General features: G+C 44.2%; 1 protein-coding gene across 6 annotated transcripts in view; it reads right to left on the bottom strand.

Annotated features, from left to right (window-relative positions):
- The window catches only part of LRBA (LPS responsive beige-like anchor protein), a 786,161-nt gene extending 765,462 nt beyond the window's left edge, over positions 1-20,699 (bottom strand). For 2 of the 6 annotated variants that reach the window (XM_055276088.2, XM_055276086.2), the window contains exons 1-2: positions 20,154-20,430; positions 19,381-19,813 (exon numbers count right to left, since the gene is read on the bottom strand). In XM_055276088.2, coding sequence (XP_055132063.1) covers positions 19,381-19,596 — 216 coding nt within the window. In that variant the 5' untranslated portion in view covers positions 19,597-19,813; positions 20,154-20,430. Of the gene's footprint in view, positions 1-19,380; positions 19,814-20,153 lie in introns of all 6 variants that reach the window. The other 4 variants (XM_055276089.2, XM_055276090.2, XM_055276087.2 and 1 more) reach the window with 3 other exon arrangements.
- Between the last annotated feature and the right edge of the window lie 4,290 nt (positions 20,700-24,989).

The following is a 24,989-nucleotide window of genomic DNA, read 5'->3' on the forward strand; positions in this document are numbered from 1 at the left end:
TCAAGTACTCTTCTAGGGGCTAGGGATGCAATAAGCAAAACAGACAAAAATCTCTACTCTTATGAAACATAAACAGTAGTCCCTCTTGATCTACAGGGTATATATTGCAAGACCCCTAGTGGATACCTAAAACCACAGATAATACCAAATGCTATATACACTACGTTTTTTTGTATACACACATACCTATGATAAAGTTTAATTTATAAATTAGGCACAATAAGAGATTAACAACAATAACTAGTAATAAAATAGAACAGTTAGAACCATACACAGTTTCCAATTTTTGACAGTTTGACTTACAATTTTTCAACTTTATGATGGTGTGAAAGCAATAAGCATTCAGCACAAACCCCAATTTAACAATGGAGTTACATCCCAATAAACTCATTGTAAGTTGAAAAGTCAAAACTATCATAAATCAACAAGTATTTTCAACTTACAATATTTTCAGCTTTAGATGTAAGTGCATCAAGTCAAGGAGCATCTGTGTAATTCACAATTACATGGATAGAAGATTTGTACATACTGCAAACCTTAGCAACCTCAGCATATGATTTTTTTTTCCTTGTAAGTCAAGAACTTCCACCTATTCACTTAAAAAAAGCGCTTTACAATGTCTCTGTGTCATATCCAAATTGCCAACATCACTACTCTTGTCCCAGACATTATTAAGTAAAATAAGGGTTACTTAAACACTGCAATACCATGACAGTCAATCTGATAGTAGAGAGGGCTACTAAGTGACTAAAGGACAGGTAGCATATACGTAGAGCATGGATACGCTGGACAAAGGGATGATTTGCATCCTAGGCAGGATGGAGCAGAATGCTTGAGATTTCATCACACTACTCAGAGCTGCACACAATTTAAAACTTAGGAACTGTCAAGGGCTTCAAGACGGCTGACTAGAGGCATCTCCTACTTGCCTCCTCCACTAGGAATAACCAGAATAGTGAGTAATCACACTTTGAATAGATAATACAAGAAAGAACACTGGAATTCAATAGAAAAATGACAAGAAACACCTAAAGAAAGGAAGGAGAAGGAAACAAGACAGCCTGCACGGCTGGGAGCCGAGAGACAATCCCCACTGTGGGGAAAGAGTAAGTGGGAGACTCCCTGTGCTCCACATTCCCACTGTGGACTCCTGCAATTCTAGCCACTGGGGAGTCCCTAGGACCTCATGGGCTCTGAAACTAACATAAGGATCGGTCTGGAAATGGTGCAACAGCACCACTCCACTGAGGAAAATTGCACTGAGTCCCATAATCCCCCTAAGTCCTAAGCAGCTACAACAAGGCACCATTTTGACAACCCAGCCCACAACAGACTGAGCACTGTCCTGCGGCCCAGCAGCTGGTGCACAAGCAGAAGTAAGAAACAGGCTGCCACCGCCAGGACCGAGGCACAAGCGGGCATGTGTCCCCAACTGCCGACCTAGGCTGCCACCATTAAAGGCAGCCCCATGTTCCCTGGTAGCAGCAGCACAGCACAGCCACTGCTGCCCCTCACCCAATCATTCCAGGGCCTGGGAACCACCCTGTCCCTGCTTACCATAATAGGTGTCTGCACATATCACTGGGGGGCCTGATGACATGCCAGCTCAGCTTCACCAGGTCCCCATGCCAAAGCGTGCAGACTAGGGGCCCAGGAATTGTCTCCCTCAGCCTACTGCCATTGGCACCTGAACACAACACCTATCCTGAGGATAGGGCTACCCCCGCCTGCCGCTACCACCACAGCTGGCATCTACCTGCATGAACAACCTGCAAATCTAGAGACTGGCAGGCCTAGACCATCACACCCACTGCCAATATCCACATACACCACTCAGGATCCAGTGGGTCATCTGTACCTTTACCCATACTATGCTGGCTACCCAGAAGACTGAGAGTGCACCCACCCACACAGCCTATCACTGCCACTACCAGAATCAGGGCAATCCACCTGGAAGCCCAGGAATTGGTTCACCTCAACCCACTGATACTGGTGCCAGTGTATGCTGCCCTAGAGCCCAAGGACAGGCATGCTCAGCCCACTGCTGTCACCACTGAGGCCTGAAAATCGCTACACATGGCACCTCAGTCCCCAGCAAAACTTCAACACAGCCTCCATTAATAGTCTGCACCCTAAGGCCCCCCAAAAAATCACAGACACCACTGACATTGTTTACACCTGAAAAAAAATCACAGAGACTATACTACCACACACACCCAGAATCAAAGCCAATGCACTCTACCCAACCAACATCATAGATATGTCTTCAAATAAAAAGTCCTCCCCTATGAAAGCAAATTCAAATAATTTCAAAAAGTCATTACTACACCAGAGGAAAGATATCAATGTAATGACAGAGGAAACATAAAACAGCAAAAAAAAAAAAAAAAAAAAAAAGGACACCCAAAGGAACATAATGATTCTCCAGCAACATATCCCAGTCAAAAACAAATTTACAGGCCAGGCACGGTAGCTCATGCCTATAATCCCAGCACTTTGGGAGGCTGAGGCACGTGGATCACCTGAGGTCAGGAGTTTGAGACCAGACCCGCCAAAATGATGAAACCCCCCCCGCTACTAAAAATACAAAAATTAGCTGGGCATGGTGGTGGATGCCTGTAATCCCAGCTACTTGGGAGGCTGAGGCAGGAGAATCACTTGAACTCAGGAGGCAGAGGTTGCAGTGAGCTGAGACTGTGCCATTGCACTCCAGCCTGGGCAACAAGAGTGAAACCCTGTCTCTCAGAAAAAAAAAAAAAAAAGAATAAAGAAGCTCAGTGAGAGACACAAGAGAATAATGAAAACTACTACAAAAGAATCAGAAAAATAATTCAGAATACGAATAACAAGTTTACCAAAGAGATAGATAATATTTTTTTAAAAATCTGGTACTGAAGAATTAAATGGCCAGATGCAGTGGCTCAAGTCTATAATCCCAGCATTTTGGGAGGCTGAGGTGGGAGGATTACTTGAGTCCAAGAGTTCGAAGCCAGCCTGGGCAACATGGTGAGACCCCCGTCTCTACAAAAACTACCCCCCAAAAATTAGCTGGGTGTAGTGGCACCTGCCTGTGGTCCCAGATACTCAGGAGGCTGAGATGAGAGAATCGTTTGAGCCCAGGAGGTGGAGGTTGCAGTGAACCGAGATCACACTACTGCACTCCAGCCTGGGCAATAGAGCAAGACCTTGTGTCAAAAAAAAAATGTGTGTGTGTGTATATGTGTGTGTATATATATGTGTGTGTATGTGTGCGTGTGTGTGTGTGTGTGTGTATACCAACATCATTTTTCACAGAAATAGAAAAAAATCCTGGTCAGGCACAGTGGCTCACACCTGTAATCCCAGCACTTTGGGAGTACCCAAGATGAACAGATCACTTTAGTTAAGGAGTTCAGATCAGCCTAGCCAACATGGTGAAACCCCATTTCCACTAAAAACACAAAAAAATTAGTCAAGCATGGTGGCGCACACCCGTAGTACCAGCTACTTGGGAGGCTGAAGCGGGAGGATCGCTTGAACCTGGGGGGCGAAGGTTGCAGTGAGCCAAAATCAAGCCACTTCACTCCAGCCTGGGTGAAAGTATGAGATTCAGTTTCAAAAAAAAAAACAAAAAAACAAAATCCTAAAACTCATATGGAACCAAAAAAAAAGCCAATAGCCAAAGGAATCCTGAGCCTAAAGAACAAAGCCGGAGGTGTCACACTACTTGACAAGATGTATATCAAGTCTATCATAAAACAAAACAGCATGGTACTGGCCTAAAAACAGAGCACATAACCAGACTGGGCAACATAGTGAGACAACCCCCCCAGCCCCCGCCCCTTCTCTACAAACAAAATTTTAAAATCAGCCAGCTATGATGGCATGTGCCATGGTCCCAGCTACTCAGGAGGCTGAGGTAGGAGGATTGCTTGAGCCCAGGAGGCTGAGGTTGCAGTGAGCTGTAATCATGCCGCCGCACTCTAGCCTGGGCAACAGAGCAAGACCCTGTCTCAAAACAAAAAGAAAAGAAAAAACCAACACATAGACGAATGGAACAGAATAGACAGACAATCCAGAAATGAATCTGTGTATTTATAGCCAACTGCTTTGTGTGTGTGTGTGTGTGTGTGTGTGTGTGTACGTGTGTGTGTGTGAAAGTCTCATGCTGCCACCCAGACTGGAGTGTAGGGTACAGTGACACAATCTCAACTCAATGCAACCTCCACCTCCTGGGTCCCATGAATCTCCTGCCTCAGCCTCTCCAGTAGCTGGGATTACAGGCATACACCACGATGCCAGGCCAATTTTTGTATGGTTTGTAGATACAGGGTTTCGCCATGCTGCCCAACTGGGTTCAAGCAATTCTCTGCCCAGCCTCCCAAGTAGCTGAGATTACAGGTGCCTGCCACCATGCCTGGCTAATTTTTGTATTTTTAGTAGAGAGGGGGGTTTCACCATCTTGGCCACGCTGGTCTTGAACTCCTGGACTTGTGATCCACCAGCTTCGGCCTACTATTACACTTTGGGGCCATTATTAAGTAAAAATATGGGTCACTTGAATATAATCACTGCAATACTGCCGCAATCAATCTGATAACGGAGATGGCAACTAACAGGCAGGTAGCATACACATACAGCATGATGCTGGACAAAGGGATGATTCACATCCTGGTGGGACAGAGCGTGATTTCATCACACTACTCAGAACAACATGCAAATTAAAACTTACTAATGGTTTATTTCTGAAATTTTACATTTAATATTATCAGACCATGGTTAACGTAAGTTAATAGAAACTGAGAAAAGCTAATATGTGAATAAGGTAGGGTACTCTTGTAATGGACGGAAACTGACAAAAAGCAAAATATATTAAGTTACATAATATATTAGAAGACAAATCTGTTAAGAAATAAGGTAAGGGCTGGGCGCGGTGGCTCACGCCTGTAATCCTAGCACTTTGGGAGGCCGAGGCAGGTGGATTGCCTGAGCTCAGGAGTTCAAGACCAGCGTGGGCAACACAGTGAAACCCCATCTCTACTTAAGTATAAAAAATTAGCCAGGCATGGCGGCATGAGCCTTGTAATCCCAGCTACTTGGGAGGCTGAAACAGGAGAATCACTTGAACCCGGGAGTCAGGGGTTGCAATGAGCCAAGAGCGTGCCATTGCACTCCAGCCTAAGCGACAGAGTGAGACTTCAACTCAAAAAAGAAAGAAAGAAGGTAGGGAAAAAAGATAAGAAGTGGAGGAGAGGGAAATAGTCAAGAAATAGTGAAGAAAGATGTTAAACTTACACAAACTAATCTACACAGGATTCCCACAAATAAAATCCCACAAAAATTTAGTTCAGAATCCAAGATTATAAAACACCCTGTAATGGCCAGGCACGGTGGCTCACGCCTGTAATCCAGCACTTTGGGAGGCTAAGGCAGGCGGATCATGAGGTCAAGAGTTCGAGACCAGCCTGGCCAACATAGTGAAAGCCCGTCTCTGCTACAAATACAAAAAATTAGCCAGGGATGGTGGCAGGCGCCTATAATCCCAGCGAGGCTGAGACAGGAGAATCCCTTGAACCCGGGAGGCGGAGGTTGCAGTGAGCCAAGATTGCACTATTGCACTTCAGCCCAGACAACAGTACAAGACTCCGCCTCAAAAATAAAAAAAAAAAACCCTGTATATACCACATTAGATGAGAGCTAATGAATGAATACTAGACTGAAAGGAAAAAACTATACAGAGTAGATTATAAGAGACTTTTGAAAATAATGACACTGTTCTCTTTTTTTTTTTTTTTTTTTTGAGATGGAGTCTCACTCTGCCACCCAGGTTTTTTTTTTTTTTGGAGACGGAATCTCATTCTGTCACCCAGGCTGGAGCACAGTGGTGCGATCTCGGCTCACACCAACCTCCACCTCCCAGGTTCAAGCAATTCTCCTGCCTCAGCCTCCCTAGTAACTGGGACTACAGGTGCCCGCCACCACACCTGGCTAATTTTGTATTTTTTAGTAGAGACCACGTTGGCCAGGCTGGTCTCCAAGTCCCGACCTCAGGTGATCCCACCCACCTTGGCCTCCCAAAGCACTGGGATTACAGACGTGAGCCACCATGCGCGGCAACACTGTTCTCTTAAGGGTAAAACAGACTAAAGTAATTCAAAATTGTACAGTGAAAAATACAAACTGCCTGACAAATAACTTCATAGGAAACAAAATAATAAAGGAAATATGCATTAAGGTTTTAACAATATATCTTTTGCAGAAAAGAATAATAGGGCCAGGCATGGTGGCTCACACCTGTAATCCCAGCACTGCAGGAGGCCAAGGCAGGCGGATCACCTAAGGTCAGGAGTTCAAGACCAGCCTGGCCAATATGGCGAAACCCTGTCTCTACTAAAAATACAAAAATTAGCAGGGAGTGGTGGTCAGCTACTCGGGAAGCTGAGGCAGGAGAATCACTTGAACCCAGAGGCGGAGGTTGCCGTGAGCTGAGATCACGCCACTACACTGCAGCATGGGTGACAGAGGGAGACTCCATCTCAAAAAAAATTAAATTAAATTAAATTAAAATAAAAGAATTATAGGAACTAGGTTTCCTAAAGATTGTACTTTCATTTAAAAAATTAAGACATTTCCATTTAACACTTTTGAAGTACCAAAACACTTCGAAAAGTTCTGGAGATACAAAGATAAATAAAATACCTTATTGTACATCTATATAAGTATTATAAAACAAAAATGTATTGTGGACATTTTTGTTTCAACCATATAAAAACTATTTTAAAATATTTTCAAGAATAGGTGTGTGAAAAGGGATGCTTTATAAAAAGTGAATATAATAGATTAGTTCAACTAGGTCAGTATGAGAAATAAAAAGCTTAGTTTATTTTTCTATTAATTCACGAACAGGAAAAGAAAATCTGATTTTCCAGTTCCCAAATGATTTCTCAGTTTAAAATAAATCAATTCAAAGGTCAACAAAACTGTATGCTTGCAGGAACCTAAATTATCAAGTCTGTCACTTCTAGGAAACTTTGAAGTTTTAAAACTTCACCAATTCACCCAAATTTCTTATAATTATCATTAACATTAATATATAACCAATAATATCTACTCATGATAGCTAGTAAAATCCCAGCTTGCTTTTTTACAAAAATTGATACACTGTTCGTAAAATTCACACAGAAATGCAAAGGGCCCAGAATAGCCAAAACTGTCTTGAAAAAGAAGAATAAAGAGGTCTTCCCTATTTTAAAACTCGCCACAAATCTTCAGTAATCAAAAGGTAATTTGGTACTGGTTTAAGAACAGACGTATAGATAAATGGAAAAGAATTGAGTCCAGAGAAATCCTTACATTTATGCTCAACTGATTTTTGACAAAAGTGCCAAGGTAATTCAATGGGAAAAGAATAGCCTTTCAACAAATGCAGTGGCTCACGCCTGTAATCCCAGCACCTTGGGAGGCCAAGGCGGGTGGACCACGAGGTCAGGAGATGGAGACCATCCTGGCAAACACGGTGAAAACCCTGTCTCTACTAAAAAATACAAAAAAAAACTAGCCGGGCCTGGTGGTGGGCACCTATAGTCCCAGCTACTTGGGAGGCTGAGGCAGGAGAATGGTGTGAACCCGGGAGGCGGAGCTTGCAGTGAGCAGAGATAGCGCCACTGCACTCCAGCCTGGGCGACAGAGCGAGACTGTCTCAAAAAAAAAAAACAAATGGCACTCTTAACAATTGGATATCCACATACTAAAACATGAATGTAGGCCGGGCGCGGTGTCTCACATCTGTAATCCCTGCACTTTGGGAGGCCGAGATGGGCAGATCACAAGGTCAGGAGATTGAGACCATCCTGGCTAACACGGTGAAACCACATCTCTACTAAAAATACAAAAAATTAGCCAGGCGTGGTGGCGGGCGCCTGTAGTCCCAGCTACTTGGGAGGCTGAGGCAGGAGAATGGCATGAACCGGGGAGGTGGAGCTTGCAGTGAGCCGAGATTGCACCACTGCACTCCAGCCTGGGCGACAGAGCGAGACTCCATCTCAAAAAAAAAAAAAAAAAAAAAAGAATGTAGACCTTTCCCTTACCCTTATCTCACACTATACAAAAATTGACTTAAAATGAATCATAGGCCTAAATTTAGCAGCTAAAACTATAAAGTAATGAACACAGGATGTAAATGCTCTAAAATTAGATTGTGGTAATAGGTGCAAAACTCTTTAAATTTACTGAAAATCATTGACTTGTATACTTAAAATGAGCAGGTTTTGTTTTTTTTTTTTTTTTTTGAGACAGAGTTTCATTCTTGTTGCCCAAGCTGGAGTGCAGTGGCGTGATCTCCACTCACTGCAACCTCCGCCTCCCGGGTTCAAGCAATTCTCCTGCCTCAGCCTCCCAAGCAGCTGGGATTACAGGCATGCGCCACCACACCCGGCTAATTTTTGCATTTTTAGTAGAGACCAGGTTTCTCCATGTTGGTCAGGCTGGTCTCAAACTCCTGACCTCTGGTGATCCACCTGCCTCAGCCTCTCAAAGTGCTGTGATTACAGGCGTGAGCCACCGTGCCTGGTCTAAAATGAGTGGTTTTTATGGCACGTAAAATACAGTTGTCCCTTGCTATACTGGGGGCATTGGTTCCAGGACTCCTGCATAGACCAAAATCTGAGCATACTCAGATAAGTCCTGCAACGGCCCTGTGGAACCCAGTGATATAAAAAGTAAGCCCTTAGTATACAACAGTTTCACATCCCAGGAATACTGTATCTTCAATTCGAGTTTGGTTGGAAAAAAAAATCACCATATAAATGGACTCGTGCAGTTCAAACTCATGTTATTCAAGAGTCCACCGCATATCTCAATGAAGGTTTAAAAAAGCCACCTCTAGGCCAGGTGCAGTGGCTCACGCCTGTAATCCGAGCACTTTGGGAGGCTGAGGCAGGCGGATCACGAGGTCAGGAGTTCAAGACCAGTCTAGCCAACATGGTGAAACCCCGTCTCTACCAAAAATACAAAAATTAGCCGGGCTTGCTGGTGCATGACTGTAATACCAGTTACTCGGGAGGCTGAGACAGAATTTCTTGAACCCAGGAGGCGAAGGTTGCAGTGAGCCAAGATCCCGCCACTGCACTCCAGCCTGGGTGGCAGAGTGAGACTCCATCTCAAGAAAATATATATATTTTTTTATATTTATATATATTATATATATTTTTTATATATGTATATATTTTATATACATATATATAATGGTATTTTTTTTCTTATACAGACAAGGTCTTACTATGTTGCACATGCTGGTGTTGAACTTCTGACCTCAAACAATCCTCCCACCTCAGCCTCCCAAAGTGCTGGGATTATAGGCATGAGCCACTGTGCCCAGCCCAAATTTTCAAATATAGAGTACAACTGTTTATATAGAATTTACATTGTATTAGGTATTCTAAGTAAACTAGAGATGATTTAAAGTATATGGAAGAAAGCCAGGTGTGGTGGCTTATACTTGTAATCCCAGCATTTTTAGGAAGCCAAGGCAGGCAGATCACTTGAGGCCAGGAGTTTGAGACCAGCCTGGCCAACACGGTGAAACCCTGTCTCTACTAAAAATACAATAAAAAATTAGCCGGGTGTGGTGGCCCACACCTGTATTCCCAGCTACTTGGGAGGCTCAGGCTCAGGTACAAGAATTGCTTGACCTCAAAATAAAAGAGGACACAAAAAAATGGAAGAACATTCCATGCTCATGGGTTGGAAGAATCAGTATCATGAAAATGGCCATACTGCCCAAGGTAATTTATAGATTCAATGCCATCCCCATCAAGCTACCAATGACTTTCTTCACAGAATTGGAAAAAACTACTTTAAAATTCATACAGAACCAGAAAACAGCCCTCATTGCCAAGACAATCCTAAGCAAAAAGAACAAAGCTGGAGGCATCATACTACCTGACTTCAAACTACACTACAAGGCTACAGTGACCAAAACAGCATGGTACTGGTACCAAAACAGAGATACAGACCAATGGAACAGAACAGAGGCCTCAGAAATAACACCACACATCTACAACCATCTCATCTTTGACAAACCTGACAAAAACAAGAAATGGGGAAAAGATTCCCTATTTAATCAATGGTGCTGGGAAAACTGGCTAGCCATATGTAGAAAGCTGAAACTGGATCCCTTCCTTACACCTTACACAAAAATTAATTCAAGATGGATCAAAGACTTAAATGTTAGACCTAAAACCATAAAAACCCTAGAAGAAAACCTAGGCAATACCATTCAGGACATAGGCATGGGCAAGGACTTCATGACTAAAACACCAAAAGCAATGGCAACAAAAGCCAAAATTGACAAATGGGATCTAATTAAACTAAAGAGCTTCTGCACAGCAAAAGAAACTACCATCAGAGTGAACAGGCAACCTACAGAATGGTAGAAAATTTTTGCAATCTGTCTATCTGACAAAGGGCTAATATCCAGAATCTACAAAGAATCTAAACAAATTTACAAGAAAAAAATCAAACAACACCATCAAAAAGTGAGCAAAGGATATGAACAGATAATTCTCAAAAGAAGACATTTATGCAGCCAACAGACACATGAAAAATTGCTCATCATCACCGGCCATCAGAGAAATGCAAATCAAAACTACGAGATACCATCTCACACCAGTTAGAATGGCAATCATTAAAAAGTCAGGAAACAACAGGTGCTGGAGAGGATGTGGAGAAATAGGAACACTTTTACACTGTTGGTGGGACTGTAAACTAGTTCAACCATTGTGGAAGGCAGTGTGGCGATTCCTCAGGGATCTAGAACTAGAAATACCATTTCACCCAGCCATCTCATTACTGGGTATATACCCAAAGGATTATAAATCATGCTACTATAAAGACACATGCACATGTATATTTATTGCTACTCATAATAGCAAAGCTTGGAACCAACCTAAATGTCCATCAATGATAGACTGGATTAAGAAAATGTGGCATATACACACCATGGAATACTATGCAGCCATAAAACAGGATGAGTTCATGTCCTTTGTAGGGACGTGGATGAAGCTGGAAACCATCATTCTCAGCAAACTATCGCAAGGACAGAAAACCAAACACCGCATGTTCTCACTCATAGGTGGGAAATGAACAACGAGAACACTTGGACACAGGAAGGGGAACATCACACACTGGGGCCTGTAGTGGGGTGGGGGGAGGGGGAGGGATAGTATTAGGAGATATACCTAATGTAAATGATGAGTTAATGGGTGCAGCACAACAACATGGCAAATGGATACATATGTAACAAACTTGCACGTTGTGCACATGTACCCTAGAACTTAAAGTATAATAATAAAAAATTTTAAAAAAAGAATTGCTTGAGCTGGGGTGCTGGAAATTACAATGAGCTGAGATCATGCCACTGCACACCAGCCTGGGCAACAGAGTGAAACTCTGACTCAAAATAAATAAATAAATAAATACATACATAAATAAAAATAAAGGATATGGGAGGATGTGTAAAATGTTATATGCAAATACAATGGCATTTTATACGTGGGACTTGAACATCTGGGGATTTCTAAGTGGGAGATTCGTGGGGGTCCTGAAACCAATCTCCCATGGACATCAAGGGATGACTGTATTGTTACATTATTCAAACATTTTTAAAGGATGAGAGTAATGAACATCACTGGTTGCCAACCCAGCATCCACTCACCCTTTCAACTTCTTTTTTTTATGAGACAGAGTCTTGCTCTGCTACCCAGTCTGGAGGGTAGTGGCGTGATCTCAGCCTACTGCAACCTCCGTCTCCCGAGTTCAAGCAATTCTCCTGCCTCAGCCTCCTGAGTAGCTGGGATTACAGGCGCGTGCCACCACGCCCGGCTAATTTTTGTATTTTTAGTAGAGACGGGGTTTCACCAGTGTTGGCCACACTGGTCTCAAACTCCTAACCTCAGGTGATCCGCCCACCTCGGCCTCCCAAAGCACTGGGATTACACCCATGACCCACCACACCCGGTCATCCTTTCAGCTTCTTAGCCAGATATTTTTTGGGGGTATCCACCCTTCCTCATACAGCCCAGGTACTTCAGAGAAAACTGATCCCATCCTCAGATGCAATCATTGGTACTAGTTTGCTTAAGCCAACTGACACATATCAACAGCCACAGTCATTGGTTTGTTAGTCCAATCAGGACTCGTTTAGAATATTAGAATAGAGAGGCTGTCTCTTCCAAGAGATGTGAACAAGAATACCTGTGGTCCACTGGGAAACATCCTACAATCATGAGGAAATATTGACAGATTAAAGGTAACATCATAGAAAGCAGAACAGAAACAGAAAGAAACTAGGTCTTCAACATTATTGAGTTAGTGTAAGTCTTGTCCTACCTTTGGACCTCCAGATAATGAACCTATAAATCCTTTATTTGTGCTCAAACCAGCTGGAATTTTCTGTTACTTATAACGTGAATTACAAAGTGATATGAGGTGGGGGCAGAAAGCTAATTAACAAGCATGTTTCCAGAATGGATGACTCTTAACCCTAAAATCTGTGATGGCAGGTATTAAGGAGGAAATAATTCTAGATACACAAATATCAGAATTAAAACATGTTAGATGATTATCTTTCTAACAAAGCTTCATATGAGAGCTTGAAAAGTGCCCACCTATGATTTTACATGGCCTGCAGAGTATTTTTAAATATTCTGACACTTTCAAATGTTACTTTTTCAGCCAGGTGCTGCGGCGCACTCACGAAATCCCAGCACTTTGGAAGGCCAAAGATGGCAGATTGCTCAAGCGCAGAAGTTCAAGGCCAGATTGGGCAACATGGCAAAACCCTATCTATCTCTAGCGAAAAAAAAAAAAAATACAAAAATTAGCTGGACATGGTGGCATGCACCTGTAGTCCCAGCTAGTCGGAGGTCGAGGCTGCAGTGATCCCACATTGTGCCACTGCACTCCAGCCTGGGCAACAAAGTAAGACCCTATGTCTAAAATTTAAAAAAAAAAAAAAAAAAAAAGGGCCAGGCGTGGTGGCTCACACCTGTAAGCCCAGCACTTTGGGAGGCTGAGGCGGGCAGATCACGAGGTCAGGACTTGAAGACCAGCCTGGACAACATGGTGAAACCCCATCTCTACTAAAAATACAAAAAATTAGCCAGGCGTGGTGACAGGCGCCTGTAATCCCAGCTTCTTGGGAGGCTGAGGCAGGAGAATCACTTGAACCTGGGAGGCGGAGGTTCCGGTGAGCTGAGATCGCGCCACTCCAGCCTGGGCAACAGAGCAAGACTTCGTCTCAAAAAAACAACAACAATAACAACAACAACAATATATATATATATATATATATATACACACGCACACATATATTATTTTTTAAAATCTCGACTTCTAATTTTTCCTAAAAAATCAAAAGGTCTGACACCATTGGGCCCATGTTACTACAAGACAACAATCAACTAGAACCGAATGCAACTGTATACAAAATACATTCTGTACACAGTCGATAGAAATGGAGCCTATGTGTAATCTGCTCAGCTCCTGTAAGTATTAGAAGTTTGCACCATTAGTATTTAGCAGAATATATGTCAACAATGGATCATGGGTAATGAAAATGGTTCTATAATGAGTAATGAAAAATTATATTCTATAACTTAAGCTTTAACATTTTAATTAAAATCATATAGAGTCAGCCCTTTGTATCCATGGGTTCCGCATCCATGAATTCAACCAATTACAGATTTTTAAAAATTGGGGAAAAAAAATATTTCACAATGTTTTAAAAAGCAAAATTTGAATTTGCCATGCACCAAGTGATACAGGTTTGGCTGTGTCCCCACCCAATCTCACCTTGAATTGTAATAATCCCCACAAGCCAAGGGTAGGCGAGGTGGAGATAACTGAATCATGGGGGCAGTTTCCCCCATACTGCTCTCGTGCTAGTGAACAAGTCTCATGAGATCTGATGGTTTTATAAATGGGAGTTTCCCTGCACACACTCTCTTACCTTTCCACCTTGTTAGCCTTCCACCATGATTGTGAGGCCTCCCCAGCCATGTGGAACTGCGAGTCAATTAAACTCTTCCCTTTATAAATTACCCAGTCTCAAGTATGTCTTCATTAGCAGCATGAGAACAGACTAATACACCATGTGAATGATGTGATATGAAGGCACTCTATTAGATATTATAAGTAATTTAGAGATGATTTACCAGCCTAGGCAACATAGCGAGACTCAAAAAATTTAAAAAGTAGCAGGTTGGCTGGGCACGGTGGCTCACGCCTGTAATACCAGCACTTTGGGAGGCCGAGGCAGGCAGATCACAAGGTGGCGAGATGGAGATCAACCTGACCAACATGGTGAAACCCCGTCTCTACTAAAAATACAAAAATTAGCTGGGTGTGGTGGCACACGCCTGTAATCTCAGCTACTCAGGAGGCTGAGGCAGGAGAATTGCTTGAACCTGGAAAGTGGAGGTTGCACTGAGCCAAGATTGCACCACTGCACTCCAGCCTGGTGAGGGAGCAAGACTCCGTCTCAAAAAAAAAAAAAAAATAGCGGGTTGTGGTGGCACAGGCCTGTAAGTCCTAGCTACTCAGGAGATTGAGGCAGGAGAACAGCTTAAGCCCAGGAATTTGAGGCTACAGTGAGCTATGATCAAGCCACTGTACTCAAGCCTGGGCAACAGAGCAAGGAGCGGTGGCTCACGCCTGTAATCCCAGCACTTTGAGAGGCCAGGCCGGGCAGATCACGAGGTCAGGAGATCGAGACCACCCCGGCTAACACAGTAAAACCCCGTCTCTACTAAGAATACAAAAAATTAGCCGGGCGTGGTGGCAGGTGCCTGTAGTCCCAGCTACTCAGGAGGCTGAGGCAGGAGAATGGCATGAACCCGGGAGGCGGACCTGGCAGTGAGCCGAGATCGCGCCACTGCACTCCAGCCTGGGGGACAGAGAGAGGCTCCATCTCAAAAAAAATAAATTAAATAAATAAATAAATAAATAAATAAAAATTTTAAAGAGATGATTTAAAGTATACAGAAGATACATGTAAGTTATATGCAAATTACCATTTTATATAAGAGACTGGAGCTTCTGAAAATTGTGGTATCCACTGGGGGTTCTGGAACCAATCCCCCACATATCAAAGGGTGACTGTAATTACTTAACAAAAATTTTAAAAAATCATGAAAGTATGTGTTTGTCACCACTTCATGGGAAACACTATTCTTTAATTAAGTAGCACTGAATACCTTTAAATATCTGATGGAAGCCTTAAACTCAGCAGCAAGTTCCTGAAAACATGCCAACATACATTAATTATTCTGGGTCTAAAAGTTTGACAAATTACTTTAAAATACAGATGAAGACAAAATAAAATGGTTTTAAACTGCAACAAGAAGAATTTACAAGTTGACCAGAAGTTTGAAAAACTTGACTACATTGGTGTACTGTTAATCAAAATTTATCTGCAAAACAGACTTGCAAAAGAAATTATAAACAGGGTAGTAAATTTCAAAGTAATTTATAACAGACTAAGGTCAAGCTACATTAGCAAAGTTGGGAGGTAACACTTAAGAAAAAACTCTGGGCCAGGCACAGTGGCTCACACCTGTAATCCCACCACTTTGGGAAGGCCAAGGCAGGCAGATCACCTGAGGTCGGGGGTTCAAGACCAGCCTGGCCAACACGGTGAAACCTAATTTCTACTAAAAATACAAAAAAATTAGCCAGGCATGGTGGTGCGTGCCTGTAGATCCAGCTACTGGGGAGGCTGAGGCACAAGAATTGCTTGAATCCGAGCAGCAGAGGTTGCAGTGAGCTGAGATCGCACCACTGCACTCCAGCCTGGGTGACAGAGTGAGACTCCCTCTCAATTAAAAAAAAAAAAAAAAAAAAAAAGGTCCGTGGCTCACGCCTGTAATCCCAGCACTTTGGGAGGCCGAGGCGGGTGGATCACAAGGTCAGGAGATTGAGACCATCCTGGCTAACACGGTGAAACCCCGTCTCTACTAAAAATACAGAAAATTAGCCAGGCGTGGTGGCGGGCGCCTGTAGTCCCAGCTACTTGGGAGGCTGATGCCGGAGAATGGGATGAACCCGGGAGGCGGAGCTTGCAGTGAGCCGAGATCACACCACTGCATTCCAGCCTGGGCGACAGAGCAAGACTCTGTCTCAAAAAAAAAGAAAAAACTGGAAAAGTTATATGGCTCTACTATGTACTATTTGTACACCTCTGGAGGAGATGAACTTGTTCAATTTTAACAGTATAACTTTATTGTTTAAGTAGCTAATATTTAGGCCAGGCGTGGTGGCTTAAGCCTGTAATTCCAGCACTTCAGGAGGCTGAACGGGTGGATCACCTGAGGTCAGAATTTTGAGACCAGCCTGACCAACATGGTGAAACCCCGTCTCTACCAAAAATACAAAAATTAGTCGGGCCTCGTGGCGCACACCTGTGGTCCCAGCTACTTGGGAGTCTGAGGCAGGAGAATCACTTGAACTCAGGAGGCAGAGGTTGCAGGTAGGCAAGGTTGCACCACTGCACTCCAGCCTGGGCAACGGACTGAGACTCTGTCTCAAAAAAAAAAAAAAAAAAAAAGACTAACTATCAATTAGGAAATATTTAGGTGCAGCAGTACTAACAACATTGAAATGGACTAATTTACAGAATCCCAATACTTTAGTTCCAATTTTTTTTTTTTCAGGGTGTTGCTCTGCATGATTGTAGCTCACTGTAGCCTTGAACTCCTGGGCTCAAGGGATCCTCCCACCTCATCCTCCCAAGTAGCTGGGACTACAGGTGTATGCCACCATGCCCAGCTAATTTTTTATTTATTTTTTTTTTTTGTAGAGACAGGGTCTCACTATGGTACCCAGGCTGGTCTCAAACTCTTGGCCTCAAGTGAACCTCCCAAAGCGCTGGGATTACAGGCATGAGCCACTGTGCGCAGCTGCTTCCAAAGATTTTCTAGAGTGGCCAAAATCCCAGAGAATCCATGAAAGAGCATGCAAAGTATTTTAAGGGACAATAGAAGGGGAGAAACTGCTACCTAATATTCTCAGCAACCTTTCCTGTCCTACCTGACAAGCAAATGATATTGAGGAGGAGGGGTAACTAACTGAACAGACTCTTCTCTCTCCTTCTATCCAGGCACCCACTATCCTGCAAATACGCAGCTTTGAAGGTCTTAACCAATGACCTTAGAATCTATACTAGGTCTACAGTTCTAGGAAGCATATAAGCAAACTACTGCTATAGAATTTGGATTTTCTTTAATGATAAAAATGCAAATGACTCACGTTTGGGCATCCACTCCAACACAGCACATTCTAAAGAACAGGAGTTCAAATCCTCCTTCTGCCAAAAGATGTCGTGTCTTCACACACAAACAACTAATTATGGATTATATTACTACCACAGATTTCTGTTTCTCATTGAAGGCATATGAAGTTTTAAAAAAGAACAAAAAATCAGAAAGGAAATGTTTCAAGTCTATTTTGAGGTAAAGCAATCAATTTACCATTTATCTTCTTCAGACTTACATATTAAAGCCCCACACACATGCACACACACAAGATCCCCAAAATGCTGACAACTGTTGAAGCTGCACAACGGATACCAGAGTTCATTATACTATTCTATTTTTGCATATATTTGAACATTTGCATAATATGCAGTTTTTTTAAATATGTGTGTGTCTATAGGTGTTTATACATAAACTCCCAATAAACTGACATAGAAATATCCAATTGTTCAAAGTTTTCATCCTTCAAAAGTAAGTGAATTTCTTTTTTTTTTTTTTTGAAACAATCTCTCACTCTGCCACCCAGGCTGGAGTGCATTGGCACGATCTCGGCTCACAGCAACCTCCACCTCCTGGGTACAAGCAAGTGCATCCGGCTAATTTTTTTGTATTTTTAGTAGAGATGGAGTTTCATCATGTTGGCCAGGCCAGTCTCGAACTCCTAACCTCAAGTGATGTGCCTGCCTCGGCTTCCTGCGGTGCTGGGATTACAGGCGTGAGTCACCACGCCCAGCCATTATTCCATCTAGCTACTTTCTTATTCTAGAAGTTGTACTGCAGGTGACCAGACCATTAGTGAAGGTCTAGTGAAAGAAATAATTAACTGCCCCAGAATAAAACAAGCCTAACCTTGAAAAGAGGCAAAGGGAAAGGTGATAAACAGTTATTACAATTAACTGCATGTTTATATTTGGTCCTGTAATCCTCTAACACAGGTGAGTAGGTAGAAAGGGGGAAGTATTTTAGGGCCAGATTTCCTTTTGATTCTTTAAGTTGATGGGCAAGAGAGGCTGGAATAAAGAAATCTAAAAAGTCTCCATTATAAACGATAACCAAGCCAGGCACAATGGCGCATGCCAGTAGTCCCAGCTACTTAGGAGACTGAGTGGGGAGAACCGCCTGAACCCAGGAATTCAAGACTAGCCTAGGCAACAGAGTGAGACCTCATCTCTAAATAAATAAGTTAATGAATTAATTAAAGGTAGAATTGTATAATATATGAATTATACCTCAATTTAAAGACAATTTAAGCCCTATACAGTGATGCATGCCTATAGCCACAACTACTCAGAAGACTGAAGCAGGAGGATAGCTTGAACTTAGGAGTTTGAGAACAGCCTAGGCAACATAGAGAGGCCTCATCCCCCTCCCACCCCCACCCAAAAAAAAGCATTCATAGCTCATCTTAGTATAATCAGCAATTTCCAATGACTAACTATGCTTTCCTGCTAGACATGAATTTATAAAACACATAAAGATTATACTGCATCTGCTTCAATTCCTTTTTTCATATTGCCATTCAATTTTCACAAGATTACTTTAAATGCAATCCTAAATTCATCCCCAATTTAACTTTTGTTAGTTATGTCTAAAAATAAAACTAGTCAAAATTAAAAATACTAACTTTGCAGCAAATTAATCTTGCATCAGCACTACAAATTTTTAAACTTACTGTAGCAAAACATAACTTCGACAGAATCAAAGACATTAATTCTCAAGTCCAAAAAAAGGTCACAAGAACTTATTTAAAGTGGTAAAGGGAAACGCAGACTTAGGCATGCATGCCAAGAAAAAAAAATTAGAGATAACTCCTCCGCTAGAACCTCCCCCCAATACTTCCATAGCAACAATTACTTCCTTAGCACAAAAGTGATGTGTTCACTTTCACAAAACCTGGATCATCTAAGTTTGCACAATTCCCTTCAATCTAAAAAACAGATGAAATTGTTTCATTTAGGTGAGCAGAATTTTGTGTCCCTATACATGAAAAAAGTCACCATCAGTGTGAGTAAACCACATGGCTCCAGGTTTAAGGTCTTGTTCCCCAACCCACTGAAAAGAATATATGCTTATAAAATATTCATCGACTTACCAGGTTAAAGACAGTTTCTACAATATCCCTATTGGATACTTCTCCAACTTCAACCAAACCGGTCAACACGGCAAATTTCATTCTGATGCCCCTGATGGGGAGCCCTGGTTTCAAAGACAATGCACCCCTCTCAGTAGGGGTTTCTTCTCTCCCTCCACCTCCCCCGTCATCACCTGTTGGTGGCGGGGAAGGGACACGATTGTCTTCGCTAGCCATTGCTAGCTCACGAGAAAGAACAACTCAGTCACCCTGGGACAGCAGTCGCTGCACTGGTAATGAGCACAACACACGCAATGCAAAACGAAAGGGTCTCTCTTCCAACTTGTGGAGAAACCCCAAAGCAGTTGATGTGGAAAGTCCTTGGCGTCGCCCTCCTCCTCTTGGAGAATATTTGTCCAATCTCTCTCCCCGAGGCTGACAACAACGCCAAACCCTATTGGAAGATTAAATATATGTTAAATAGGCTAGGTTTTGTTTTAGGGTTTTGAGGGGACAGGAGGGAAATAGTTATTGTCGGTCAAATAAGTTACTAAAGGCACCCCACTACTAGCCACCCGCTTCTCCCGGGCTCAAAGAGCTGGGTTCTGGGTGAAGGCAGGTCCAAGAGGCCCCCGAACAGGCTCACTCCTCCCCCACTCTCGTGCAGGTTCTAGGCGCAGGGTAACCTCTCCTCACAGGTGCACCAGAAAGAGAAACTGTCGCGGGGAAAGAAGGGATAGGAGGAAAGAAGGGGGGCCCACAAGCTATCACAGAGGTAGAAAGTTCCTCCTCACCCAGATACTGCGGACTCGTCCTCACCCCCCGCCCAGGAGCAGCGAGACCGAGGTGGCGGCGGAGATCCAGGGCAGGAAAAGGCGGGGGAAGGGGGCGGTGATTATTTTAAATGCTCGGCCCAGTGGGAGGAGTGAAGCACCTCTCTCAGGCACCTGAGATTCGACGGGAAGAGGTGGGGAGGTGTGTGTGGTGGCAGGAAGGGAGGGGAGCGGCCAGAGGAACCCGGCGGCGACCGCAGGGAGAGAAGGGAGGACAGAGAGGTCAGTGCACCTGGTCGCAGCCTCCAAGTTTCCCTAGTCCGCTCCCCGGGAGTCCGCGGCTGCACAGAACTCCATGGCTTCCTGGCCCGCCCCGCCCCTGCGCTCAGCCTTTGCAAAAGCAGCCGCTGCTGGCGCTACGGACGCCGCGGCTGAGGCTGCTGCGAGTGGTGAGGATGCTACTGCCACAGCTCGCCCAGCCACGGCTCGCGCGGCTGTCGTGTGCCCACTGAAGCTGCTCCCGGCCGCCATGACAGCGCCGAGGGCTGCCGGGCGCGGCGTGCGCGTGCGCGAGCGCGAGCGCGCGGGGCGGGAGGGCGCGAAGGCGGAGGCAGCCGCGCGGCGAGAACGCGCGGACAGCCAAGGGGGCGGCGAGCCAGCCGGAGCGCTGGGCTCGGGCTTCCGGCTGCACTAGGAGCGCTCTTCTGGTAGCACCAGGTGTGTTCCCGGCCCGGCGAGGAGAAACCCTTCCGTCCGAGGGCCTACACTTCCCCCTTTCCCACTCTCGGACATCTGGAGATGCTTCTGCCAAGTCCTGAGGCGGGGATTTTGGCCCTCCTGCTGTTGTTAAATTACCGTAGGGTCTCTTGGCGCGGAGGGAACCCGCGCCGCGTTGCCTAAGTGTCTCATTGGACTTGGAGAAGAACACCTGAGGGACCTCTAGGAGCCAGAGAGGTGACAGCGCTGGAGCCAGTGAGGCTGCTGTCCCTGCCCAATGGGAGCGAGGAGTCCCCACCCCTGGCTGCTTTCAGCAGCTGCCCGCCCGCCGCTCTCGGCGGAGACTTGATTTCCAGTGGGATGCCTCGGCAGCTGCCACCATTCGGGAAGGGAGGGAAGGGGACAAAGTCGACGAGGAATGGGAAAGATTCTTTGCTTTGCAGCTGCCGCGCCACCAAACCTCTCCCACATTCATTCTAGGGAGAGGATTCTTGAGACAGCTGCTACAAACAGCGTAGAGACAGGGTTCATTGTGCCTGTAGATCTCCGAAGGGTTTTTTCCTCTCGTGATTTTCCTATGTGAAGATTAGGCTCGCATCATTCTCAGAGTAGATCAAAAGATAAATTATATTAGGTAGTACAGATAGGTCCTCATACTCAATGTCCCTTCTTTCCACCCGCTATTAACAGTAAAGCATTATTCCTAGTGAGTGAAAAATAAATTTAGAGGAAGGTGGTTTTTCACCCACGTGTATCCTTTGAGGTCAAAGGGCCTTTTTAAAAATACGCCTAGCTCCTAAAATGAAAGTGAAGCAAAAAGTGGGATTAAACAAAGGAAGAATTCTGGAGAACTTAGGAAAAAATTATAGTGGTTTGAGAAATAGTTTCCTGAAGAAAATGTTATTTGAGATGGCCTTGAGAAGTGGACAGAAGCCGGGCGCGGTGGCTCACGCCTGTAATCCCAGCACTTTGGGAGGCCCAGGCAGGTGGATTACCTGAGGTCAGGAGTTCAAGACCAGCCTGACCAATATGGTGAAACCCCCTTCTCTACTAAAAATACAAAAATTAGCCAGGCATGGTGGTAGGCGCCTGTAATCCCAGCTACTCGGGAGGCTGAGGCAGGAGAATTGCCACTGCACTCCAGCCTGGGTGACAGAGCAAGAGCGAGATTCTGTGTCAAAAAAAAAAGAGACAATTTTAACTCTCACATGGAAATTTGGGAAGAAAAAGGGTAACAGACGCAAAAAGCAAGGGAGGACTGGGTGCAGTAGCTCACACCTGTCATCCCAACACTTTAGGAGGCTAGTGCAGGAGGATCACTTGAGACTAGCCTAGGCAACAGCAAGACCCGTCCTTTTTTTTTTTTTTTTTAAACGGAGTTTCGCTCTTGTTGCCCAGGCTGGAGTGCAATGGCGCAATCTCGGCTCACCTCAACCTCTGCCTCCCAGGTTCCAGCGATTCTCCTGCCTCAGCCTCCCGAGTAGCTGGGATTACAGGCATGCGCTAATTTTTTTATTTTTATTACAAGCCCGGCTAATTTTTGTATTTTTGGTAGAGGTGGGGTTTCACCATGTTGGCCAGGCTGGTCTCAAACTCCTGACCTTAGATGATCTGCCCGTCTCAGCCTTCCGAAGTGCTGGGATTACAGGTGTGAGCCACCATGCCTGGCCAAGGTCTCTATTTTTTAAAAAAAGAAGCAGAAGAAGAACAAGCCAGGGGATATTTTCTTTAGAAAAGTGTTACACCTTTTAAAAATACTAAAATGAATTCAACTGCACCAAATCTCATGTGGTTGCAAATGTTTGTTAAGGATTTGTTTTTATAAGTAGATATTCCAGAGATGAGGCAGACATCTTTCTGATGATCCAAATTATCGACATACATTTCCAAAGTAAAAGGCAACATCAGTGGCTTCCCATTTCTGAAATCTCTGAAAAACCAAACACCTCAAGTTTGTTTCACATCATTAATGAATAACTCTGGACTAAGGGGGAGTAGAGTGTGCCTGCAGAAGAGACACAACTTTCACTTGACCTTTCACACATCTGTATTTCGAAAGTGAGGCATTAATCCTAAAAGCCTCTCATAGGAGTTTGTCTCCTCAGATGAGGCAAATGGTATGTTAATATATCTGTCATATAAGTGCTAATTAAGTATTTGTTAAATGAATAAATGTCTTCCATTAAGAAGCAGATGATAATAATGAAAATGCCCCCAACACAGAGTGATCACAGTCTAAATGATCTGGGGCTAAGGTTTGTAGCTCATAAATTTGCAAGCTCACTGTTAATGCTGTTCTACTGATGAAACAATGAACACAGACAATTAACCAAATATTTCTAAATGCCGGGTACAGTGGCTCCTGCCTGTAATCCCAGCACTTTGGGAGGCGGAGGCAGGCAGATCACCTGAGGTCAGGAGTTTGAGACCAGCCTGGCCAACATGGTGAATCCCCATCTCTACTAAAAATACAAAAAAATAGCCAGGCATGGTGGTGGGTGCCTGTAATCCCAGCTACTTGGAGGCTGAGGCAGAAGAATCGCTTGAACCTGGGAGGCAGAGGTTGCAGTGAGCCACGACCACACCTTTGCCCTCCAGCGTGGGCAATAAGAGCGGAAACTCCATCTAAAAAAGTATGTACATATATATAATATATATGCACAAATTGTCAACTATTTATAAAAATTTTTCAACCTCTTTGCCTATGGTTAAAACAAAATAGTTGGCAAAAATTGGAGGTTCACTGCAGAAAGAAGCATAGGGAAGGTAGCAGGGGAAACTGTTCACTTCTAGGCAAGCCAGTTAAAAATGCAATCACTAGGCCCAGGGCATGGTGGCTCACGCCTGTAATCCCAGCACTTTGGGAAGCAGAGGCGGGCGGATGACCTGAGATTGGGCGTTCAAGACCAGCCTGACCAATCTCTACTAAAAATTAGGTGGTGCATGCCTGTAATCCCAGCTACTCAGGAGGCTGAGGCAGGAAAATCGCTTGAACCTGGGAGGCAGAGGTTGCAGTGAGCCGAGATTGGCCACTCCAGCCTGGGCAACAAGAGCACAACTCCATCTCAAAAAAAAATAAATAAAATGGAATCACTGTGGATTATTATTTAGGTGTACAACATAGAATCTTGGAATGCTTCCAGATGAACTGCCTATCAAATCTTAAGCTCCTTTATAGCGCAATACTTTACACATTATAGGTATTCATATTATTTGGATTGAGTCAAAACTAAAGTTACTTGCTTTAATTTTTCTCACCTGAAATTCCTTGTCTGAGCCTACACAGCTATTAGCAGTGACAGGGAGGAAAATCCTGGTATGAATGAGTATCTTGCCTGGGCACAGTGGCTCATGCCTGTAATCCAAGCACTTTGGGAGGCTAAGAGGGGAAGATTGCTTGAGACCAGCCTGGCCATCATGGCGAGACCTCATCTCTACAAAAAGTTTTAAAAATTAGCCAGGCATGGTGGAACACATCTGTAGTCCCAGCTACTAGGGAGGCTGATGTGGGAGGATCACTTGAGTCGAGGAGTTCGAGGCTGCAGTGAGCTGTCATGTTGCCACTGCACTGCAGCCTGGGTGACCAATCAAGACCCCATATCAAAAACAAGTAGGGGAGGCCAGACGTGATGGTGGCTCATGCCTGTAATCCCAGCCTTCTGGGAGACCAAGGTGGGCAGATTGCTTGAGCTCAGGAGTTTGAGACCAGCTTGGGCAACATGGTGAAAACCCATCTCTACAAAAAATACAAAAATTAGCCAGGTATGGTGGTGCATGCCTGTGGTCCCAGCTATTTGGAGGTCCGAGGCGGGAGGATCATTTGAGTCCGGGAGGTGGAGGCTGCGGTGCATCAAGATCACATGACTGCACTCCAGCCCGGCTGACAGAGCAAGACCTTGTCTCAAAGAAAAGGGGTGGGAGGCACGGTATCTTTTTCTTTTTGGAAACGGAGTCTCACTCTGTCACCCAGGCTGGAGTGCAGTGGCGCAATCTTGGCTCACTGCAAGCTCCGCCTCCCGGGTTCATGCCATTCTCCTGCCTCAGCCTCTCTGAGTAGCTGGGACTACAGGCGCCCACCACCACACCCGGCTAATTTTTTTTATATTTTTAGTAGAGACGGGATTTCACCATGGTCTCGAT

This window comes from Symphalangus syndactylus, chromosome 4 (genome assembly GCF_028878055.3).
Source record: "Symphalangus syndactylus isolate Jambi chromosome 4, NHGRI_mSymSyn1-v2.1_pri, whole genome shotgun sequence".
Classification (NCBI taxonomy): Eukaryota; Metazoa; Chordata; class Mammalia; order Primates; family Hylobatidae; genus Symphalangus; species Symphalangus syndactylus.